The sequence below is a fragment of the Dermacentor silvarum genome, chromosome 1 (genome assembly GCF_013339745.2).
Source record: "Dermacentor silvarum isolate Dsil-2018 chromosome 1, BIME_Dsil_1.4, whole genome shotgun sequence".
NCBI lineage: Eukaryota > Metazoa > Arthropoda > Arachnida > Ixodida > Ixodidae > Dermacentor > Dermacentor silvarum.
In genome coordinates this window covers 233,957,973-233,973,676 of record NC_051154.1, presented here as the reverse complement: position 1 = coordinate 233,973,676, position 15,704 = coordinate 233,957,973, and the positions used below count along the sequence as shown (strand labels likewise).

The 15,704-nt window shown below is 47.7% G+C and overlaps 2 protein-coding genes across 2 annotated transcripts; both read left to right on the top strand.

Annotated features, from left to right (window-relative positions):
* The first annotated feature begins 1,137 nt into the window (after positions 1 to 1,137).
* Positions 1,138 to 2,265, top strand: LOC125942249 (kinesin-like protein KIF18B). Its single transcript, XM_049660419.1, has one exon. It carries the CDS (start codon positions 1,138 to 1,140, stop codon positions 2,263 to 2,265), a length of 1,128 nt encoding a protein of 375 aa, XP_049516376.1.
* A 73-nt stretch (positions 2,266 to 2,338) lies between these two features.
* LOC119437862 (kinesin-like protein KIF18B) lies at positions 2,339 to 15,289 on the top strand. The gene is made up of 2 exons (XM_037704751.2): positions 2,339 to 2,383; positions 14,147 to 15,289. Exons 1-2 carry the CDS (start codon positions 2,339 to 2,341, stop codon positions 15,287 to 15,289), a joined length of 1,188 nt encoding a protein of 395 aa, XP_037560679.2.
* The last annotated feature ends 415 nt before the right edge of the window (positions 15,290 to 15,704 follow it).

Sequence of the window (15,704 nt, the reverse complement as noted above, 5' to 3'; positions counted from 1 at the left end):
GCGACGGCAGCGTGCGACGTGGCGAGTGACGTTCATAGCCTTTCGTATATAAAATAACCAGCCTATCAACTCATTTCAATGTTTTTGCAGCGCCGCTATGGGCGGTGGCGTCATGACAAAACTATTCTTCCATTGCTACCATTACTCTAAAATAGCATTACTACCATTACTCTAAAGCCATAAAGCGTTGCATATCCCCCTAAGCAGTTGTAGCGGTGGTTCTGAAGAACAGCTTCGCTTGACATCCAACTTTTTTTTTTTTCATTAGTCGTTCGCATTGCCTACTGGAAAGAGAAGCAGCACTGAGACACATACCATTAACGGGAATTTCACATGCCGTTGGTAAAAGACTCGTCCGAAGGGGTCACTGAAGTCTGCAGGTTTTATCAGGATCACAAAAGCACACAAAGCAATTTGAAGCGATATGAACATAGAGCAACATATTCAAGCTCTAGGCATATGCTAATTGTACCAGTAGAAATAATTGTTAGTTGACTACTTCTTTCTCTTAAAATATAATTAACTTTGTCCTGTGTATATGTTTAAATATATATTGTGTCGGTTCATGGTGTTCTCAGTGGAAATAAAAATAGGTTGAAGTGAAAAAATACGGATGGGGCATATAGCCGCCACTGATGCTTCTGCTGCGCTTGTCCTCCTAGTGTCAAGATTCGCAGAAATAAAGCTACAGTATGAATTAAAAGCCGTGCATGTCCACGCTAACAATGATTCAGTAAGCTGTTAGCCGTAATAAAATTGTAACTCAAGAGGTAGCGGCAGTTTAAACGAACCATTCAATTATGTTGGTGAGGGGGGGCTCTCTCAATTACTTGAGATCCCCCCACCCCCGCAACACGTAGGCGGCGCCTATGGCCCCAACGGTGATGAAGAGGACGAAGTAAGCCGAGCACGTGGTGGAGAACGCGACCGGTGCCCGACTGGACGATCGCCATGTTAGATCATCACGCCCGCAACTTTGGTCAGGCCGGATCCCTCGACATCGATACACTCTTCCACGCAGGAATTTACAGTGGCGCCTCCAGACCTCAGGAGGTGTTCTAACGAGACCGCGCAGTCGTCGGCCCCGAAACGCCGCCGATCAAACAAGGACCCGCTTTCGCCTGAGTACACCTGACCATGGCAGTGCACATGCGCCTACTGAGCGATCCTGACTCCGAGACCACTAGCATGGTCTTCGTGGTCACCACGCCCGCGCCCATGGTAAGGCCGACTCCCACAACGTCGAGGCACCCTACCACGGATGAATCTACAATGGTGTCGCCAAACCGCAGGAGACATTCTAACGAGGCCGCGCAGTCGTCAGCCACGAAACGTCGCCAATCGAAGAAATACCCGCCGTCGCCCAGGGTTTGGGTGAACTTGGCAGTGCGTGTGCGCCTACTGAGCGTTCGTGACTTTCAGACCGCAAGCATCGCCCGCGTTCTGGACGACAGGTGCCGTGTGTTCGACCCCAAGGCCGAGGCGAAGTCTTTCCATTTTCGAGACGGGGCTAATGCCATGCCCAATGAAGACCAAATGTTGATGTTTGATCAGTTCTTGGATGAAACAAAAGACAATGTTTATGCGTGTGAGAGCACCACCAGGGGCATGCTGACGATGCTCCTTGAAGGGCGCAATTGCTCTGTGTTCGCGTGCATTTCTTCGGGCACCGACAAATCTTTCGCATTGCTGGGCTCCGACAAATGCCCTGGTGTGGTCTCCCTCATGGCCAGCGAGTTCTACCAGCGCTCGCCCAAGCTGCAGTCAGATGGCCAGACATGCGACGGAGCAGTCGCCTATGTAGAAGTCTACAACAAGATTGTTCGCGACCTGCTGTGCCTCGACCCGGCCAGAAGCATTGCCCTCTTGTACCTCACCATATACAAGGTGAAGGAGGCCGGCGCCCTCCTTGAGCCGCTCTTGAAAGAAAAGAACCGGGCGCAGCATAACACCCACGCTAATTCTGAGTCTTTATGGTCACACGCCATCTTCCAGAGCTACGTCACAGTGACAGAGAATGCGACAAGCACCAGCAAGGAAACTCGCGTCTCGATGTGCTTTGTCGACCTTGCCAGCTCGGAGCGCGCAGCTGCGGCCAGTAGGGACACAAAGGATCAGATGCGCAAGGGTACCAAGCTCAACCTGTCGCTCCGGGCCCTCGGCAACTGCATCGACGCCCGCCCGAAGAACGGGAATCAGCAGGTGACCCCAAGCTCACCCACATCCTCAAGGACTCGCTGGGTGGCTCGGGCAACGCCCTTTTGATTGGGACAGCGACGGCGTTGAAGCTCAGCTGCACGCAAACCTACAACACCGTGGAGTATTCGCTGAGCAGGCCATGAAGATCAAGCTGCAGGCCAAAAAGAATGTCCTCAATGTGAACGTGAGCATGTCCACCCATCTTCAGCGCGCTCATCAAGCAGGACAAGCAGAAGGTGTAAGGCCTTAAGCGTAAGCTCGAGAAGCTGGAAATGTGACAGGCTGTAGTTGAGGCTGTGGTGCGAGAGCTCAGAGACAATCTGGTAGCCAAGACGCCGTGCTTCAAGCTCAAGCGACCAATGGGGGTGGCAGTGGTACAGCGACGTCTAACGACGTCATTTTCACAAGTCCCGTCCTGTCGCCAAGCACGGAAATGGGCCCACTCTCGGAATCGCGAGCACTCGAGCCCAGTTCGTGTTGTGTCGCATTGTGCGCCTCTTGACTAGTTTTCGATAGAGTTATTTCGTGCTTTCGTTTAAACATAATAATTTCTATATAAATAAATAATGTGTAGACACTCGGATCAGCCGTCTTTGCGCCTGTTTATCACTTTAGCAACTTACGCTCAATTCAACGATGTATTTTAATTACGACAGAAAAGCTCAAGGGATAAAGAGCAGCAATACTTCTCGAGCAAAGCGTTGTTGTGAGCACTGCTTTGTAAGAAACAATGAAACTCACTGAGAGCAAACATTCAGCGGGTGCGACGACGCAAAGGGAGACATCGTGCCGTCTGAATCGTGGGCTAACTTATGTAGCGCAGGCACCTGACAAACTTGGACCATTGTCACAATCATCGTGACCTTAAATGATGAAGAACCGCCGCCGTGGCCCAGTGACAACGGCGGGCTGCTGCTGTGCGCTTTGTCGAAGGTGATTCTCGGCCACGACAGCCGCATTTCGATAGAGCCAGAAAGCAAAACGCTTCTGTAAACTTCTACACTGAGGTGCACATTAAAGAACCCCAGGTGGTCGAAATTAATCCCTAGCCCCACACTACGGCCATTGTGTTGCTGCTGCATTTTGAACCCCATTATTTGATTTTATAAGGAAAATGGGTAGTTCTCCACGCTTGCAGAAAATTGGCTGGGGGCTTAAGCGTGGATAAGAGACATCGCTGTTAGCAAGAGTGGAGCGACTTGAAGCGTTAGAGAATGTAATAATGTATCTTGCCAAGTAATTTCTTGCAGGTCATATAAAGCGTATGTTAGATACCCATTAGAGTTGCAGAATGAGCGCCAAGGGAAATTTGCAATTAGGAAATTTGCAATTAGGAAATTTAGAGGCGCCAGTTAGAATCAGCTACCGCTAGACAGGGGTAATTGCATGGAGATCGCTGGAATAGGCCTTCGGCCTGCAGTGGCCATAACAATAGGCTTATGATGATGATGATGTTGCACCGGCAGTATTGCAGGAGGGCGCCGCAAATTGATTGACGTTGATATTCGGCGACCAGTTTCTCCTTTCTCCGCTCCGATATGTACTCGTCCATCCCGGCGGTCTCCCGCCATTATGCTAATGAAACATGGGCCTTAGAATGAGAAATTTGAAGTTTACCAACTTTAGTATATAATTATCAAGTGGGCTGGTTTCCCGTCGTCCCACATGGGCATGACAAACGATGCCCATGTTTAACAACGATTACAATTCTTTCGCCGATAGCCTATCGAGGGAAAGCAATCGCAGGTGTCTTTGCTGCACAGGAACCACGAACAAGGCAAATTTTCCCCTCCTGTTGAGGAGCTGGCGAAGCACATATTCACAGTTGTTGACGCCGTCCTTTTTTGTTTTCGTCGCGTAAGCTGTGTCATATAGTGGCAACGCCTCGACTCCCTCCCCCCTCAAAAAAAGAAAAAAACGAAAGAAGACAGAAAAGAAAACTTTCATTTTTTTGCTATGTTGCAGGTCATCTTGGTGCAGTTGTTTAGAGTATTCAAGTTTCTAATATTACCGGCGCCTGACTGCCTCGGTTCCCTCTGAACCCATTAACTGCTGTGCAAGAGATGCCTAGAAGACTTGGCAAGACTTAACAGGTGAAGATATGTCGTAATATGAGAGCTTTTAGTCACTAGTAATGTCGAAAGCTATTGATTATTAAATGTTTCCATTTTTTTACTTGTACTGGTAGCTTCCCGTCCAGCGACTATCAAGACAAGTGTGCACGAGTGCTTCTTGCATTCTTTCATGCTTGTCTCAGTTTTTGTGGTTCCATACACGAGGTCACATTTGTGCGCAATTGGATGCGTTGGCGACTTCTGTGTGTGAGGAATCTATGCGTGAGAAGAACCATTTTGGTGCACCTGCAAGTGGGATGCTGCGGTGGATGGTCAGCGAAGCGAGTATCGGAGCTAGCACCCGCTGCGTCGCGTCGTCTGCTACTACAGAGCCCCTCGCTACTTACCGCGAATAATATCGTATGTCCACACGAGTGATGGCAGTGACTGAGAGCGCCATAGCGTTACGTGTCTGTTTCCAGTCACCAAATGACTTGTTCGACGATATTTGTCCAGCGGCCTCTGGAGGAGTTTAATGTAGGTCATTTGAAGGGAAGAATAAAAAATGGGTTTTACGGAAGTGACGACTCTTTTCCGGCTCAATGAGCTGCCAAGGCTGTCGTCTGGCATTCGAAATAGCCACAACTTTGCTTTCATTCCTGCTTTCAAGCAACGGTTTCAAAATGATTTCAAGAATTTGGGGTTTTCGTTGCACTGCATGTTACCGCGAAGTATGTGTATTGCGCGCGTGCTGCAGTGCGGTGATTTGGTCGTGTTTGTGTGTGTCCCTGCACTCGGAGGTTCATATGCTTGCAGAGTGCGGGCGACAAGGTGGTACGATAATAATGTTAGGTAGTTAACAGGCTGCAGCGTCGGCAGTGGGAAACTTGTTGCTCGTGTCCATTGGATTAGCGGTAAATGAGGCACATTTCAGTTACACAAAGATGTGGCGGGTAATTAATGGACCGTTGACGCTCAACCTCGCACCACAGCCCTGGCGAGCACTTGGCTATATATAGTGCTTGACGCGTTCCATACTGTATATTCCTTTGTAACCCTGATTGTTCGGCGTTAACCGCTGCCGTTTTTATTTTTTACGTATTTATGTCTTTCATATCATCAAGCACCAGTAATGTCTGCATTGAGAAGGCGATAGTAAGTATCCGGCATAACTTTATTACATGCAGGGCAGTGCAATAGGGCAAGTTGAATAACTGGAAATTCACCCGGGAGACAGGACTTATGATGTTTACTAGAGTGCACTGCACTCTATAAAAGTTTTGCACCCTTTGGGCCGAACTTGTCGCCAAACAATAATCGTCATCTGTCTTGCTTGCATTTGCTCTCTTCATAATTCTGCGCTCGCTACTTTCCTGTCAAGAATGCGCATAACGCGCATGCCGTTCGTGACCTGAAGTACTGGGTACACAGCGTTGAAGAAAGGCACGCAAGACAGATGACGATTATTGTTTAGGGACAAGGTACGCCCCAAAGGGTGCAAACCATTCTTAGAGTATGGTAGTCTGTGATTGTAATCAGCCTATTTTAAGTCAACTGCATTACGGAGGCATCTCCCAGCGATCTCCGCTAACCCTTGTGGAGCTGACTCCGTCATCCTGCACGTGTCTCGATATTTCATAATCTCATCACACCACCCAAACCTTCTGCCGTGCCCGGCGGTGTCTCTCTCTCCCTCTTTACCCCGTTCTGTAACTCCCAATAAGCCTACCGGTTATCACCTCTCTGCATTACAGGACTTGTTGTATTGCACTTTTTTGTATCTCTCTTAATCGCAACTAGAATATCAGCTATACTCGCGTTTTCTCTCTGATCCATATTGTCTTTCTGCTCACTCCATAACGCCCCGCCTTTCATTTTCCGTTCCCATATATAGTTGCGCGGTCCAAGGTTTCTTTCTTATGCTATAAGTTACAGCTCCACAGGTTATTACAGGTAAAATGCAAATATTGTATACTTTTCTGGTCAGGCGTCGTTCATAACTTGGAGAGTGCCTGGAATATGCGTTACAACCTATCTTTTATGCGTTTGGAAATTTATTTCTCATGATCCGGGTCCGCGGCCGCAACTTAGCGTAGATAAACGTGCTCTGGCACAGATTCTGTATTGACTGACTACCACTAACAATGTATTGTCCCTTTGCAAGGTCTATGAACATAGTTTATCCTTTTTCATCTTCAAACCCAACTTTAGACTTTTCCGGCTCATGTACTTCGCGAGTCATCTCCAGCGTTGCTGATTATATCATGCAATGTCATCTGGAAACAAGAGGTTGCTGAGATAGTCCCCGTTGAGGCTCACGTCAAATTCTTTCCCCTTCTTATAGGTCGAATGCTTCTTCCAAACATTCAGTAAATAGCAACACATACAGTTGGGTTAGATGGTTGCAATGCATTTTTGGAGTGCAGCGCAAAACACGGACGTGACATAGAGAAGAGGGTCCATCAAGCACGGCGCCCCGTTTCGCATTGGAGGGACTGTGTCTCCTTGCCAGACAACTATCTTAATTGGTATCGTTCGCTTTTCTTGTGAAGAAATATATAGTACATGTGCAATTTCTGCAGTTGATTCCTCATACTTTCTTTGGTGCTTGACAGAACAATGCCTCAATGGCTGTCAGCATTTATGCTGAATCGGGCGCATTTTAGTTATATGTGAAAGTCATATAAAGGGGTTTGTCATATTCCGTAGATTGTCGAGTACCAGACTAATGATGATGGCTGTTATACATTGTTGTCACGGATTTGATGCACTTCAGAATTACTCTGACAGCCGTTATTATATAACTGAATTGCTGGTGAGTGATAGTATTGCCGTGGTTATCTTTGTATAAATCTTATTTCTGCCAATGACGTCTCTTGACAGCTTTCATGCTTCTACCGTTGTTTACTGTTTCCCCAGTGTTTTAAATATTACGAACTTCAATGTTACTTATTTTCCCGCCCTTTCATCAGTTTGTTGTCACTTGGAAGAGCTCGCCGGTTTCCTGTCTTGGTGCCTAACATCCGACTTCAGCTAGGGCCTCTGAAGTTACTATTAGGGTCATCCATTACCACTTTGCCATCCTCATTCTTCTGTTCGAACATCATGCATTAGGTGCCTGAACAGAATATGACGTTAAACATCTGTGCGGTACACTATGTTCGACACGTCTGCTGCGCAAAATGATAATGATAGTAATGATAATAATAATAATAACTAAAAAAGTTCAGTTCACCCTCGATCTTGTTCCAATGTCTCACATTCGTTCCTGTGCACTAGCCTGAATTCCCCCACTTGGCTCCTTAGTGCTACTAAATTGGCCTACTTCTTCCTAATTTGCTCCTTTCTCTTTTCAAATTGATGCGATGCTTGACCTCAGTAATCTGTTATCAATGCACTTTGTCATATAACAGTTACATCTGTATCATACAGAATGCCCCAATTGGTAGAAATAATGAGATCTACTTTTGTTCCATTTCTTGTTTCCTCGTTTGGGCTTTTTCCGTGTCCGCTTCCGGTAACTCCGTTTCCTGAAGAAAGTATCCATTGTTCACAATCGATTCCTGTCTGCGGAACTCCACCAGCATATATCCTCTACTATTTCTACCGTTCGATGCCATAGTCTCGTATTGTCTGTTCTACATTTTGCTTTTTCCGCACTTTCGCTTCTAAATCACCAGTGGGCTGATCCGTCCTGCCAAATATTAAAGCCTTTGCCTACAAATTTAAAATGAGCGGTTTCTAGAGAACAAAGTGAACCTATAGAGTGATTGACTATGCAAGAACGATTACCCATATGCAGCTTTTCCGGACATCGGCGTTTATTTCGCGTCGGCACCACCACGTGCCGCGCAACCTTAATATTTTTGAACCTGGAGCGATGGTGCAAGTTGCGTCGATGAAAAAAAAAAAAAGAAGAAGCCTGTTTATGAACACAAACCTTGACGACCCAACGGGGTTCAGTGGTGGTTGTCATCATCCATGATAACAATAAGACCGGCGAACCATCGTTTGAAAGTGACTCGTGATCCTCGATTCTCCCGAAAAGATGCTACTGCGATGCTCAAAAACGATCCTGTGCTTTACACGATGATTTTGAATGGCAGACGAATGTTTTTTTTATAATTTTTTTAATGACGCAGCAATGAATGGCTCTCGCTTATGTTCGGCAGCCTACAACATTTCGAAATTGTATGTATAAGCTTTTGCCGCTGAACGGAAAGGGTGGTTTTCAGTGCGGCTTTGCAATGCGCGCTCTATTTACTGGTGCTATACCACCTCCAGCTTCTTTGACAGACGAGCTGGTGCAGTGGTTAGCGCACAATGAAATTCCAAATGAGATATCCTTATCCTGTAATCTCTGTTAAATGGAGGACGTATACCCTTTGGTGCGTACTATAAAATGGCTTTGGCACTCTCAGGTATCCTGACATCAAATTTAAAAAAAAACGCAGTGGAACAGAATGTGTCCTACAATAAATTCAAAGAAAACTGATGTACTTATTTAACACCTAAAGGACATACTTCAACGTGTGCCGGTACATTCAATACAATATCTGCGAGCGTGAGGGAGCAGTCTAGGTGCCCATCACCGATATATTTGCAAGTAATGACAATTGTTTTCCCCAGTGCGTGTCTCAATCATCCGCAATGCTTTGTCATCATAAAAAAAAATTAACACAGGGCAACTACAATCGAATCACTAATTAAAAAGGCAGTATCTGTAGTCGCTGTGTCTTTTCGTTTTCCGTAAAATTGTCATCCGTCAGTTCAGCTTATTACCCTCAGTTTGACCCTCGTTATAAAGCCTTAAAAAAAACACTTCGCCGAACGCTTCCATTGCAGCTTGAAGCACTTTCCCTGCGCTGAATAGGAACCGGACACGTTAACGACTGCACCCCATGCAACTATACGGCGCTTGAAAGTTTGCACGAGGTTCTGCACATCCCGCGGACTGACAATGTTGGCTTCTGTGGATGTATTTCGGAGATCAAAGCAGCGAACACATTAGCTTGCGAAGACTATACATTATGTGCGTCACAAAAATGTTCTTGAGAGAAACTCTTTCCACTTTTCCCCTACCCGTCTCCATTGCTACAGCGCCGTCGCCACACTGTTTCTCCCTCTCCTCTACCCGTCTCTACGTGGGTCCACGCGCCGTGTCCCCGATGCGGACTTAAGCCGGCCAGAGTACCCCCCTCCCTGGGAACACATGCGTGGCATGCATACAAAGGCTAGAGGTAAACAGCGTCCCTGCAATATTCTCAATGGGGTGTACAATTGTAAACATGGAAATACGAAGACAGCTTTGTAGCCCACGCAATCGCTACACGGTAACGCATTCGATGAAGTTTGAATAAACTTACAAAAGAATCTTCTGCGTGTGGAACACGCGATAGACTTAGCAGTTGTCGCGACAGAACCCGTGTACTTAGATTTAGGTGCACGTTAAAGAACTCCAGATGTTCCAAATTTCCGGAGTCCCCCATGCACCACGGCGTGCCTCATAATCAGATCGTGGTTTTGGCACGTAAAACCCCGTAATTTAATTTTTAGATAGCTGCCTTCTCTTCCATTGTGAGTCGCAAACGTGAGGCGAAGGCGCAAACGTGAGCGGCCTGCACAGTGGTCACCTGGTGGCACAGAGCTGAACCAGACAAACACAGCTAATATTAGGTTTATTGGATTCAGCCAAATTTCTCTGCATTTTCTGCACCTATTAACGGTGCACTGCATCTAGGTCTTCGATTCCCCGAGTTACAGTGGTGCACCCTGCACGCCCGTGCTCGATGACACGGGGTGCAAGGCAAGGTGCCGCCGCGGTGCATGCAGTGTACCCTTGAACTTTGCTGTGAGGGGGTGCAGCCCGGCGCACCATAAATGGCACCACACGCACCTTTTTGTTTGTGGTGTCATGCACCATTTCTTAATCGAACAAACTATTATAACAACCACGTGTATTCAAGGTGCGACAGCGAGCAGGTGCGCATCTGTGCGTGGCGGTTAGGAAGACTAGTGTTGCTTGTCGACGTATTCAAAACGGGGACGCGTGAGTATGTTACTGGCGCGGCGAATGAGTGCAGAACCCCACGGAAAACGATGTATACTCGGCGCGAAGCGGTCGTAAATTTTTTTTGTTTCAGAGACAAATCTTATTCGTTATATCAATTGGCAAGACAATTGCACTTCATTAAAACGACGTTTTAAGTACATGGATCTTTCATGTGAATTTAAAGGGGAACTTCATTTACTTCGTTGTAACCATTATTTAGTTACATCCCGTTTCGTTATAACGAGGTTAGAGTGTACAACGCGCTCTCGGCTGTCATTGCGCTGTCTCTCGCACTTTTCGGACGCACTCGCAAGGCTTAGAAAATAGATAAAATCACTTATGTGCGCTTCGTACACGAAATTTACAGCATAGCTGAATATCGTTCCACACGAACATTACGCTATCACTCTATACTAAAACTCGCTTCTGGCAAACCTCGTGTGCGGAACGGTAACTCTATTTCCCTTAACCTCGCTATTACGCTAACATTAAACTAAATTATGGGTCCTTAACCCGTCTTGCGTATACGTCTGTGCACCAGCATAGTGCGAGGAAGCTCAAGTAACCACGATGAATGCTGGTTAAAAGACGTGTGGCAGAACACTGCCTTGCAAATGCGGGAGATGCAATGCAGCGTTTATGCAATGCGCGAGCTGTTTACTTGACTTCGTTAAAAGCTGCTTCACATATACGCACGAAGATACCCCCAATAACTGTTCACCTTTACACGATTATTATGGGCTGAATGATGAAGCGATATGCGCGAGTGACACATTCGTGTCTACCCAGGTGCGCACTGCCGTAGCACAAACTCCGACGGAATTAAGGAGCGAGCAGAACTCGGGGCTCCCTGCATACTGCTCTAATACCCCTGACACACTGGCACTCTAAAGTCCTTTAGGTAAGGGGACATCTACCGGAAAGGCGTTCAAGCGCAGTGACACACGACAAAGAAGTATCTCCCTCCCGGCAAAGTTCCTTTGCGGGAAAGGTCGGGCATCTACTTTTCGAGAGGAAAGGTGTACTCTCGCATACGGCGTGCACAACTCATCAATAGACGTAAACGTGTTACATAACTTCGGTGCCCCGTAAGTATCTTTTTACCTTGGAAAATGTATTAATCTTTAGTGGTAATGTGATTTGTCAAACAGTACAGATTTACTACAGCTACGCTCTCAAACGCTCGCACCACGTCGCTAGCGCCGCTATGTTGAATTCCGAATAAGCGCATTATAAGCCATCAAAAATGGGGGGAAAATGTTTTTAGGTTGTACAATCACTAGATGTTATCTACATGCGCAGCTTCTTGTAAATGTTTCCTCTCTTGCTGCTGTACCAAGCAGCGCTTTTTTTTTCGGCGTTCATTTGAGGAACCACCTACAGACGTTAGTGCGCTGCCGTGTGTCACCGGCGCAACTCCTTTCTGCAAAGGGTTAACAAAAAGGGTTTCCTGCAAAGGACTTTACTTTTGCCCGTGTGTCAGGGGTATAAGACGGTCTGTACATTAGTGCCTTACTATGGCGAGATGAAGTACAATAAGGTGACTTCGCCGAGCCATGGATGACTGCAAACCGGCTTTTATTTGAAATATTTTTTTTCAGTCTTTTATCGATTTTGCAGTGTCACATGGTCGGAACCCTTACAGTTTAGTTGGCGTCGCAACGCCTGGTAAAAGTGGGTAACGCCTATGAAACTCGGCGTTTCGCAAAAGCTTCGTGCCCCCCCCCCCCCTCACTTTTCCTCCCTTTTTCTTTTCTTTCTTTCTTCATGTACTCATCTGTATACATAAAATGACCAACCTCCGGGCCCGCTCACGTGACACCTACCACTGTCCTATTTTTACGTGTTCTAGTCTCCTGTATTTGTCGTCACGCTTCAAAAGCATCTTCAACGCGATCCATTCAATGGAGGGCAGGTGTGCAAGCACCGAGGACGTAGTCAGGAAGACGTAGTGGCACGAATAGCGGCACCAAAGATCGTGTGCTCCTCTTTTATTTCCACTTCGAAGGCGACGTCCATCATCTTTTTTGGGTGAAATGAGATGTATAGGGAAGTTTGCTTGGGCATAGCTTTTCGCGATTAAAAATAATTTTTTTTCTGTTTTCTTTTTTCCGAAACAGCGTTCTTGGCCGTGGCAAATCAGAAGTTGCACGAAATCGCCAATGCATGGTTTACTCAGTTATCAAACTCAGTAATTAACCTCTCCCCCACGCCTCCCATTCGACCTGTTGGAGAGGAGGAAGAAATGGAGCGGGGAGGGGAAGCGGAGACGAGATTTGAGAATCTATTGGACGACAGCGTGGTGACACAATAAGAGGGAGAGCAGACACGCACTGCGCTAACTTGCAACAAATTGTAGTGAAATGTATTACAGCGAAACTGTCTTTGGCTAGGATCTCGGGATTTTCGTGGCGTAACGTCAGCAGACAACTAACATCATCTATGGCTGATACCAGCAAATGCAATGGCTCATACATACATGAGGCAGACGCTACAAGCACTCAGCAAAGTCTAGCGAACAATGCATACATTCTTTCGAATCACGCATACAACATACAGAACAGCATACGTTTCACTTAAGAACAATCTCCAAACCAGCATCCGAGCCCCATAATTAATAAGACGCTCCTGCGCCTACGTGCAATGCGAAGCATGTAGCGCTCCCCGCGTACGTTTCCCGGTAAAGATTTCAACCTGCGGCGGCGACGGCAGCGTGCGACGTGGTGAGTGACGTCCATAGCCTTTCGTATATAAAATGACCAGCCTATCAACTGATTTCAATGTTTTTGCAGCACCGCTATGGGCGGTGGCGTCATGACAAAACTATTCTTCCATTGCTACCATTACTCTAAAATAGCATTACTACCATTACTCTAAAGCCATAAAGCGTAGCATATCCCCCTAAGCAGCTGTATACCGGTGATTCTGAAGAACTGCTTCGCTTGACATCCATCTTTTTTTTTCGCATTGCCTACTGGATAGAGAAGCAACACTGAGACACATACCATTAACGGGAATTTCACATGCCATTGGCATGTGACTCATCCGAAGACTCATCCGAAGGGGTTACTGAAGTCTGCAGGTTTTTTCAGGGTCACTAAAGCACACAAAGCAATTTGAAGCGATATGAACATAGAGCAACATATTCAAGTTCTAGGCATGTGGTAATTATACCAGTAGAAATAATTGTTAGTTGACTAGTTTTTTCTCTTAAAATTGTAATTAACTTTCTCCTATCTATATGTTTAAATATATATTGTGCCTGTTCACGGTGTTCTCAGTGCAAATTAAAAGAAAAGTTGAAGTGAAAAAATACGGATGGGGCATATAGCCGCCACTGATTCTTCTAATGAGCTTGTCCTCCTAGTGTCAGGATTTGCTAAAATAAAGCTAAAGTATGAATTAAAAGCCGTGCATGTCCACGCTAACAATGGTTCAGTAAGCTTTTAGCCGTAATGAAATTGTAACTGAAAAGGTAGCGGCAGTTCAAACGAAAGATAAAATTACGTCGCTAACAGAACTCTGGTAATGACACTTGAGAGCCCCCCGCCCCCCCCCCCCCCCTCGAACACGTAGGCGGCACCAATGGCTCCAACGGTGATGAAGAGGACGAAGTAAGCCGATCACGTGGTGGAGAACGCGCCCGGTGCCCGACTGGACGATCGCCATCTTAGATCATCACGCCCGCGTGTTTGGTCAGGCCGGTTCCCTCGACATCAATACACGCTTCCACGCAGGAATCTACAGTGGTGCCGCCAGACCTCAGGAGGCGTTCTAACGAGACCGCGCAGTCGTCGGCCCCGAAACGCCACCGATCAAACAAGGACCTGCTTTCGCCCAGGTACACCTGACCGTGGCAGTGCGCATGCGCCTACTGAGCGATCGTGACTCCGAGACCACTAGCATCGTCCTCGTGGTCATCACGCCCGCGCCCATGGTAAGACCGACTCCCGCAACGTCGAGGCAACCTACCACGAATGAATCTACAATGGTGTCGCCAAACCGCAAGAGACGTCCTAACGAGGCCGCGCAGTCGTCAGCCACGAAATGTCGCCAATCGAAGGAAGAGCCGCCGTCGCCCGGGGTACGGGTGAACGTGAGCGTGCGTGGGCGCCTACTGAGCGTTCGTGACCTTAAGACCCCAAGCATCGTCCGCGTGCTGGACTACAGGTGCCATGTGTTTCACCCCAAGGCCGAGACGGAGTCTTTCCATTTTGAAGACGGGGCTCACGCCAAGCCCAATGAAGACCAAACGTTCATGTTTTATCAGTTCTTGGATGAAACAAAAGACAATGTGTATGGGTGGGAGAACACCACCAGGGGCATGCTGACCATGCTTCTTGAAGGGTGCAATTGCTCTGTGTTCGCGTGCATTTCGACTGGCGCCGACAAAGATTTCGCATCGCTGGGCTCCGAGGAATGCCACGGCGTAGTCTCCCTTGTGGCCAGCGAGGTGTACCAGCGCGTGGACAAGCTGCGGTCAGAGGGCCAGACATGCGACGTAGCAGTCGCTTGCCTGGAAGTCTACAACAAGGTTGTTCAAGACCTGCTTTGCCTCGACCCGGCCAAGGTCATTGCCATATTGTACCTCACAACACACAAGGCAAAGGAGGCCGGCAACCTTCTCGAGCTGCTCTTGAAAGTAAAAAAGAACCGATCACAGCATACCACAGGCGCTAACGCTGAGTCTTCGTGGTCGCACGCTATCTTCCAGAGCTACGTCACAGTAACGGAAAATGCGACAAGCACGAGCAAGGAAACTCTCATCTCGATGTGCTCTGTTGACCTTACCGACTCGGAGCGCGCAGCTGCGGCCAGTAGGGACACAAAGGATCAGATGCGCAAGGGTACCAAGCTCAACCTGTCGCTCCGGGCCCTCGGCAACTGCATCGACGCCCGCCCGAAGAACGGGAATCAGCAGGTGACCCCAAGCTCACCCACATCCTCAAGGACTCGCTGGGTGGCTCGGGCAACGCCCTTATGATTGGGACAGCGACGGCGTTGAAGCTCAGCTGCACGCAAACCTACAACACCGTGGAGTATTCGCTGAGCAGGCCATGAAGATCAAGCTGCAGGCCAAAAAGAATGTCCTCGATGTGAACGTGCTCATGTCCACCCATCTTCAGCGCGCTCATCGAGGAGTACAAGCAGAAGGTGGAAAGCCTTGAGCGTAAGCTCGAGAAGGTGGAAATGTGGCAGGCTGTTGTTGAGGCTGTGGTGCGAGAGCTCAGAGACTGTTTGGTAGCCAAGACTCGCTGCTACAAGCTCTCGAGACCAGTAACGGCGGCAGCGGTCCAGCGACGTCTAAGGACGTCCTGTACACAACTCCCGTCCTGTCGCACAGCACGGAGATGGGCCCACTCTCGGAATCGCGAGCATTCGAGTGTAGATCGTGGTGT